The 9,340-nt window shown below is 40.0% G+C and overlaps 1 protein-coding gene across 1 annotated transcript; it reads right to left on the bottom strand.

The window, feature by feature from the left end:
* Positions 1-40: 40 nt before the first annotated feature.
* LOC141969624 (bile acid receptor-like) lies at positions 41-6,301 on the bottom strand. The gene is made up of 10 exons (XM_074925614.1): positions 6,211-6,301; positions 4,648-5,013; positions 3,900-4,040; positions 3,185-3,324; positions 2,991-3,095; positions 2,794-2,893; positions 1,565-1,693; positions 935-1,051; positions 412-525; positions 41-279 (listed from the first exon to the last, which is right to left on the bottom strand). Exons 1-10 carry the CDS (start codon positions 6,299-6,301, stop codon positions 41-43), a joined length of 1,542 nt encoding a protein of 513 aa, XP_074781715.1.
* Between the last annotated feature and the right edge of the window lie 3,039 nt (positions 6,302-9,340).

Raw genomic sequence — 9,340 nt, 5'->3', positions numbered from 1 at the left:
CGCACGCGGCGGGGGCGGGGCCGAGGCCGAGGGGCGCGGCCTAGTGCAGGTCCCAGAGGCCGCGGAGCAGCGGCGTCAGCCCCGGCGCCTTGGCGCGCCACGTCACCAGCACCTCGGCGTGGCTGTGGTCGAGGCTGCGCAGCTCCGTCAGGCGGCCGATGAGGCGGGCGAAGTGCTGCGGGTCCTCGGGGTGGTGGATCTTGGAGTACTTGTAGAGGATGCCCAGGAGCGGCTCCTGCAGCTCTTCCACGTGCCGCTTGTTCCTCAGGAGCGGGCGGTCTGCGGGAGCGCGGTTAGTGCGCGGGGCCGCAGCCGAGGGCGCAGCGGGCCGAGGCGGCAGCGCCCGGGGCGAGGGAAAACCGGCGGTAACGCGTGAGGGCTGCCTCCCCCCCCCCCCCCGGCCCCGGTTACCTGAAAAAAACACCGTTGTTGCTACCAGCAGCGCGTACTCGGTCTCGGTCACGTTCAGTTCCCCCATGCTTCTGTAGAAGTAAAACAGTGCGGTAATAAACTCCTCGGTTATACCTTAAAAGTGAAATAAAACAATCAGAACGTTATTTCAGTGTGGAATCAGGCGCTGCTGTTACAAATCATCTTTGTCCTGCTCTTCTTAGGGCTCCAGGCTGTTCCGTGGCATGAAACGGCAAACCCAGGAGCGTTAGCTTCCGGAGCCGTGGCAGCTGTGCTGTGGAGCTGTTGATACCTCGCGGCTCGAGGCCTTGCCCTAGGACACAAGCCGGGATGAAACACCACCGCTTCCCTCCCCCAGGATCTAATGCCCCCACACGCAGCCAAGCGGCTCGAGGGACAGGAGAGGAGGAGGAGGGGAGGTGGGACCGAGCCGTGGCCGCACTGACAGCGTTGCTCGGTGTGATTGAGAGCAGGGCCAGCAAAGCAAAAGACTCCCAGGCGTTTTGATTCTGACCTCCATTACCTGTGGTAGTGGTGGAAGTTGGACTCTCTTCGTTGTGAGACGTTTCCATGGAATAAATGTTTTTATCAAGGTTTTGAATGTGACAACATGCCTCATGATCAGAAAGCCTTAGGTGACCTGGAATAAGACAGATGACAGTTCCCAGCCAAGCTTACTGTGACTTTAAATATTTGTTTGCATCTGCTTTGCCAATATATACCTGAAAATGTGTGAATTTTTCCCAGATCCACACGGGCAGAAAAAATTGCTCTTTTTTGGCATTCAGCACCAAGTTCATCGGTTGCATTATTGTTGGTCAAAGTCTCTTGTGTTAAATTTGACACAATATATAATATGTCATTAATATAGCTAACATTATTCATCCACCCCACAATTTCCATAAACACTCAAAAATGTTGCTCTTTGTTTGGAGCTAATGGGAGGAAAACAGATCAAATTAATTTTGTGGGGTTTTAATTTTTTTTTATATGCCTATTGAAGGTACACAGGCATTCCCAGTACTATTCTTAGTACCAGTATGCTTGAACAGGAAATGATTTGAGACTAAAGTGAGTTAAAATAAATAGGAGTTGTTTCAAAATGGCAGAACCTCCTACTGGTGTTAATAGAAAGCTTGTTAGTCAAACTTACTTTCGCTGGTCGATGGCTGGCATTCACTAATTCTTTGGTTATATATTTGGGCTGAACGCAAGAACATTGCCTCAACTGTTGACCCTTTTAGCAGTGCGATCTGATCTTCACTAGCTAAGCTTTCAAATCCTGCAGAGGAAGATACATGTCAAGAATCAAGGAAGGCTGTGGCTGCCTTTAAGCCCCTGACATGAATTGATAAAATGATTTTTTTTTAAGAAATACCTTTACTGGAAAGAAGGAGCCATAGTTAAAAGATCAGTGTACCAAAGACTATTGGGATCTTTCTCGCAGCTGTGTGGTTGTCAGTGTCCGAAGTTAGAAGATTCACGGGAAGATACAAGTAAAAATTTTTGGACAAAGCAAGACTTTATCAAAAATTTCTTCCCAATCTCTGATTTATATCACGTGGCCTAATTCCTTGTAAATTTGCTACATTGCTTAGTGACCGGATATTCTACTTTTTCATTGATATCTGATCTTTTTAAAAATTGTGTTCATCTTTTGTTATCTGCATTTATGATTCAAGAGCAAAGGAGCTTTACTGATTCTTTTCTTAATCCTGATAAAAGCAGGATATGTAACATAGGAAAACAAACAGCTCATCCATTCTTTCAGATCTGTTCCACAGTAGTGCTAAATTACATCACATACCTGCTTTAGACATGTTGGTTGACTTTTGTCAATTAGTTTTACAACTTAGAGAGTAACGAAAAAATGATCACCCTCCCTGTCCAATGTTATTTTGCCAACTTTACATTAAAATGCAGTGAATTTAATTGCATACTCCCTTGTTCTTTATTAGAAGAAAATATGAATAGGAGCACCTGGTTAGTCCCTTCTGTGCTGCTTTTTCCTTTGAAGGAACATCTGTTTGTTTCTTTGATTATTATGATAAATTGCAGGCTGAACTGGATTTCAAAGAACGTGTTGAAATAGTAATTCACTCAAGATGGTATTCTGAATGCCATATACTTTCAAAAAATGTCTCTGCTTGATGTCAGAAATGGGAAAAAAATCCGATCACAGCAAGCTTTCAAAGTGAATGCTTCTGACTTGTCCTCATGACAAGTAAATGGTAACTCTGATCATTAGAGTTGGAAAAAAAAATAGTTGAATGAGAGTTTTCTTAAAGCCTCTGTTTTTCTTGGGTTCATGCCATCACTATGGTTTCTGCATCTTAAAGAAGTCATGCTATTCTGTAATATTTCCCAAAGGCAGAAACTTACCTGGAAGTCTTTTTGTGAAATCCACCAACACTTGTACATGGACAACTGCTGTCTCAGAGAGACGGAGAAAACTTTCCTCAGGACTTGCAGTTTCTTGTAGCTGCATGAAAGAGCATTTAGACATCTGACATAACCAAGATACAGTGCTTAGGATAATAATAACTTAGCAATGCGAGCTGATTGTTCTGTATACGTACAAACTTCTTTGCTTCCTCAAGGGGAATTGTGTATTTTTGGTGTGCTGCTACAATGTGGTCAAGAAGCTGATGTTCCCCTGGAGTAAGTTCCATTTTCTCTGGGATCTGTTAAAAAATTAAACCAATTAAGTGACAATGACTTGGGGTGAAAATAAATTATAAAAAGAGGTATTTTAAATAGAAAAATAGCCCACTTTTCCAGATCTTGTTGTAGATGATACATGCTTACTATTCAGTCCCTCATCTTCCAGCTTTATGTTGCAAAGAATACTGCTCTTCTGTTTGAAATTCTTCCTGAGTCGCTTTGACTTGCACTGTACTTCGGTCAGCAAACCTGTGAGGGGTGGATGTGTGCATCAATATGTATCTTTTCAAATAATTACAATTTGAAATAATCACTTTTATTGTAGATTACATGGTTTTGCATCGCAGGAGCCATCGCCTATAAGGAACTACGTTTCCTAGAGAATATGGCAGCGTGTTTCCGTATCCACTAAAAGCTGCCTTACGTTATCTTGCTTGTGGCTCTGTGATGTACAAGCGTGAGAATTTTTCATGAAAAGTTGTGGTGCAGTTTTTAATTATTTTTTTTTCCAAACACAAAAGCACATCTGATATGCTTACTGCTGTCCTGTCAAGGTTCAGGATATTTAGCTATCTCTTGTTAGTACTTTCTTTTTTTTTCCTTGTAATGTCTCTGAACAGCAGTCCTCTTAAGAGATATTCCCAAGCGTGTGTGGTTTCTGCAGATGAAGGTGGTACAGGTGCTACAGACTCCAAAGTTAAATTTTCCTACAGCAAAATGTTTAGACCAACACCACTTATCTCTAATGAGGAGAAGGGATTGACTTTGGAAAAGGTTTTATCTGAGTTGATTAGCGAAGTAGCCCGCGTGGAAGGAGCACTTACATTCTGCTAGCATCCCCACAGCTTTACACTTCTTCAGGCGGCATTCCTGACACTTCCTTCGCATGTACATGTCCATTTCGCAATGACCACCATTCTTGCATCTATATACTGCATTTTTGGTTATGCTACGTCGAAAGAAGCCTACAGACAAGGACCAGGTTATGACTGAAAGAATCTAATGAGCTTTATTTCATAATGACTTAAGGAATTAATGTGTCTTGGGGGTGGGGGTGGGGGGTGTGTTTGGTTTTTTTACAATGGAAACACCACCTTGATTTTAAATTTGCTTTTCAATGACTTTTATGTCTTGTTCTTTCTGACTAATATTAATCACTGTTTTCCTTACCTGATCAAGACAGCTCCCATATAGGAAGTTAAAATGTCAGAAGCAAGTAATTATTGTTTTTCTTTAATAATAAATAAAATTAATAAGACTGAAGTAAATCTATAATAAAGGGTCATGAGGAAATCAGCACCTGCTTAAACAGACACTATTCTAGTGAATAATCAGCACAAAAATTAGATGCATGAAATGCTTGTATTAAATACACACTGTGAAAGCATTTCTTTAAAAAATGTTATAAAAATGTTATAAAAATGTGAATCTGGAGTAAGCATGTGAAATAAAGGGTTTCTTAGAGAAATTAAAATCCTCTGTGGAAGTGTCAAAAAGTAATGAAATCTGCTTGCTTAAATCACAGATGCAGGACATTATGTTGAGCACTGTGGGCCACTGTTCTCCTCTTACCTTTACAGCCTTCGCAGGTCAGCGCGTTGTAGTGATAGCCCGAGGCCTTGTCACCGCACACCACGCACAGCTCCTCCTGTCCCTTCAGTCTCAGAGAAGAGTGGTTTAACCTTGGCCGTTTTAATCCTTGGTACCCACCGTCATCAATGTGGGGAGCCATGAAAGGGGGTTTGCTTAACTCACAGCTGCTGATGATATACTGCCCGTCGCCGTACTGAGAGTCCGGGCCATATGCACTGAACTGGGACTGAGAAGGCTGTGACTGTAATGCTGGAGGGGGAATCTGAACTGTTGAGTATTGGCAGTAAGGTGCAGTCTGAAAATCGGGGTCTTGCAGCTGATAGTTGATGTGCTCTGGTAAAACATCTAGATACAGACGGAATTGAAAATGAAATAAAAACCTGAAGAATATCTCAACATCTGCTACTTGAAAGTTTTAAAATGGTTATAGACTGAATATATGATCATAAATATTAGAGGAACATATTTTCAGAAGGGTGGCCTGACACATACTTTTAAAATGTGCTACCTGTCACATTTTTAAGTAAAATCTTAGATGTAGTAAAAATATCTGGGTAACAGTTTGGGCAAATGTCATGTGGGTGCCACTGGATTTTTGTTACTGCGTAACTGAACATCACTTGACAACTGATAATATAGCTACCTTTAGATTTTACACTTAAGAATTGTTTTTATTAGTTTATTAATCTACATTACACAAGAATATTTTCCCATAAGTGAATTTGTTAGTGAGTGAAGTGTTTTGTTATTGATACATATTTCAGGCATAATTTTGAAAACATTGCACAACCAGAGTCTGAGAAAGATGGTCCAGAAATTATAGAGTGGTAAAAATTTCTGTGGCCGGAGTCTTAAAGCTGAAATCCAGTAGAGTAAAAAGCAGAGGCTTGTTTTGTTTAGTATTTTTCCACATATAATCCTTTATACTTATGAAATTTTATTTTAGCAAAATAAAGCAAAAAAAGGTTTGGAATTATGAAGAGAGTTTCTTCCTGCCTCTCTGTCTGTGGAGTTTTAATTTTATACAACCCCTCCTTGAATGTACACAGCTGTACTGAAGAAAGCTTGTGCAACATGCATCATATTTCATTCTTCCTTTGGGATTGTTCAAATCTCTGTAAAAACAAACTGGAAAGTTGGGGGGGGTTAAGCAGTTTGGAAGTCTTTTTAATGGGCTTTGGGTCCTGCTTTTAGTCATCCAGAATCAAATTAGTTATTGCAATTATATAAGATATCGAATAACCAATGTCTATTTATAATGTATCTGGAATACTGTAATAAAACCTCTGTCTTCTTCAGGGAAGTCAAAGGGAGACAGCACCGGTAATGTTTATATGAAATGATCGGTCAGCATAATCACACTGTGTACAAAATTCTGTATCAGCACGTGCTAATATATTTCAATTATGGGCTTCATAGTCAAATGTGCCGCTTGTAAGAGCTTGTAAAGATAAACTAAAATGAAGAAAATAATGGGAATTCCCACAGATGTTCATTTTACTATAGTGCTTTTTCATAATAAAAAAATTTTGCTTTACTCACCATAGTACTGTATGGGCTCAGGAAGACAGTACCCATCAGGTACAGTGACAAAGGTATTTGCCATATTCTGCTCCCAGCTGCACTGTTTCATTCACTTTGCTATGTGATAGACTTTTAAGAAGGCAACCTATAGAAATGGAAAAATAAGAGAAACATAGGAGAAAGAATTGCTGGGTGGAATTGCTGGTGCTAAAACCAGGAAACTCCAGAATATGGAGCAGGTTGCAGATCATAAAAAGGTGTGTGTGAAGTCACAGAATACTTTCAGTGAGGTTGCAAAACATTTGATTGTCCTAATAGTATGGATTCAGGATAAAGTCCATTCCTAAATTACCAAGTTATATTTAGAACTGGTTTGCTCCGAATTTTACACAAAACAATGTGGGGTAAATCACATTAATCATTGGTAAATTCTTTAGTTCAGGAACAGGTTAAAAGGAGCTTCACTGGATAGAAAAAACTTGCTTTCAGAATGAGTTAGGGCATCTGCAATAATGTGGATATGGTGGATGGTCTGTTTCTGCACCAAAATGGGGGTTTACTGAATTTGTTTCATTCACTTTTTATGCAAATTTGAAGTAAGTAAATACAGGAAAATAGCCTGGAAAGGCCAGCATAGAATATCTCTTCTTCCCCATGTAAATACTCTTTTATGCAGTAGAAGTATCTTCGCCTCACTGCCCAATTTACATTGGGTTCCAAATACAAGAGCCTGTATTCCTTTAAGAGTATAAAGCACCCTGTGAAGACAAAAAAAAAAAAAAAAATCATATAGGATATTGCCCTCTAGAGACCTTTTCTCTGTCCCTTGATCACTGAAGGACCTGAACTCCTGGTTGGCTGCTTTGATGTTCACTGTGACAAAGCGTGCTGAGAGCTTGCAGTGACACAGTTGGTGAAGAATAGCTGCTGCATTTTGAGTTCAAAACTTACCTTATTTTTTAGTAATTTGACTTCATAGCGATGTTCTGAAGAAGTGTGTTCTAAAAATTCTTAAAAGAGTTTTAGAAAAAAAAATGCCGACCTGGACACTAACACGGGCTGGGTTTGAGTTTACGTACATGTGTAGACAATCTCTGGTATTGTTTAGCAATTGGGCCGCAATGGAGTAGCCACTAGAGAAGCATGTAGGAAATATTTTCCTTGTCCCTCTGCATCTGTGGAATGTGTAAGAGTGGCACTGGTTAAAAGTGTGTTGTATCTCACGCTCACCAATCACGGATTTTACAAGACAGTTTGCCAGTGAACTGTTCATAGGCTTTCCCCAGGCAGACGGGAAGGACAGAAAAGGTGAAAAAGGCAAGTAAGGATTTGGAAAGTGTAGCAAATCAAACTCCGATGGGTGCAATGGGATTCTCTGTCTATGCCTCTTGCAAAATTTTCAGCAAATTGGGTTTAAAGATCTTCCTTGAAAGACTTGCATGTTGGGTTTTGTGCAATACCTGTACCTAGCTAGAGCTGAGAAAATGAATCTGTCATTTCAGGGAGTCTGTACTGAAGTCACGTCTTGAAAGACATGCATCCCTTCCCCCCAAACTGGATGTATCTTTGGAACTGAACACTTTCTCTTATGTTGTCAGCAGAAGGTGAAAAGATGCAGTGAGGCTGGAATGCTGATTTTTTTTTTTTGTTATCTCTTCTAGTAAATATTTGTTTGAGAGAGAAATGACTCACTGAATCATGAGGTCCTTATCAGTTAGATCAATTTGGCCTGGGCAAAGTCTACATTTTTCCCCAAAAATGTGTATTTGCTGAAGAAATGTGTTTCTGGATTCCAGTAGTTTCTTTAAATAAAAATAATAAAAGAATAGAAGCTAAAATAAAATTATACTGATCCAGTCTGACAAAAATACTGTAATGGGAGTATGAAGTATCAAATGCCAGGAGGTCAGCCGATTAAACATTCTAAATCTTGGAATCAGACTTTCATTAGGCAAAATTTCCTCAACTAGGTATTATATGAGAATGGATTTGAGGATTTAGTCTTTCTGACTAATTTTTATGGCTAATAAAAGTTATCAGTTGCAACCACAGAATTCCCAGCTTAGAATGCGACTTTGTAAATTGCAATTCTTAAATTAAGAATGTTACAATCGTGTTAGTAGTAAAACGAGCAGTTATTTGAGGAATCCTATACTGTCTTGAAATGAGACTTAATGGTCATGAATGTGAACTGTTTAATTTTCTGACACTTGAGCATTTAGTGTTAACAAGCTTGTTCTTCGGATATGAAATAGCATTGGGCTTTTTAAAGCAGAAAATATGAGGAAACTGATTTCTTTAAATTCTCAACAACTTCATTTTCTAGGACAGGAAATTTTTGATTATTTGTAAGAGTGACTGTCACAGTCATGTGTTACAACCTTTGCCTCACCCTTTATATACGAGTCAGTCAGCAGTAGGGAAGCCTCCTCCAAACTTCAGGAGTCGCTGAGATTTCCTGATGCATTATATGCTGGTCTCTCACAAGTTCAGTAGCCATCCCTAATCTCTGACACCTCACGGGAGTGAACCATGACCTAAAGGACGCTTCTTCAGACCACACATACATTCATTAACCCTTGGCCACGCGGGCAGCTAAATTCTGCATGCGCACAAAGCTTAGCTACCCACTGTGAAGCTGTGGTATCCTTGACAGGATGCAGCACACATGCCCAATTCTAATTTTCAAAACATAGTAACTTGGACAAAGTTGAAATAAGATTGGAGTAAGAGCCTTGGGTGTTTGGGGTCCTTAGCGTAAAGGTCCTTAGCCTAAAAAGTGGAAATAACTGAAAACAAAGGAAGGTGAATTTTTTAGGGTTAGAATCACAAGCATTTCACAGAATCACAAGCAGTAACACATTTAGGATGAAAGTCTTTAGTCCTTAGTCAGACCTGAAAGAAAATGTCATCTGCATAAAGGCACATGCTGTCCCTGCTTTTCATTCTTCTCAGTTACTCCTGAAGTGCTGTTTCTACTGGGTATTTTCATGTGTGAAATCCTGATCACTGTGGGTGGTGGCTGTGTTTGGTTTTAATTTAAAAAGCCTCTAAAAGTGGGACTTTTTAATATTTATTTTTTCAGAAGATGTGACTTAGACTCTCAGTTGCTTAAGCACATTTGAAAATGTTTCACTTTTACAGGCTT

Source organism: Athene noctua, chromosome 23, assembly GCF_965140245.1.
Source record: "Athene noctua chromosome 23, bAthNoc1.hap1.1, whole genome shotgun sequence".
Classification (NCBI taxonomy): domain Eukaryota; kingdom Metazoa; phylum Chordata; class Aves; order Strigiformes; family Strigidae; genus Athene; species Athene noctua.
The sequence above is the reverse complement of the archived record's forward strand: the minus strand, read 5'-3'. Positions and strand labels throughout refer to the sequence as shown.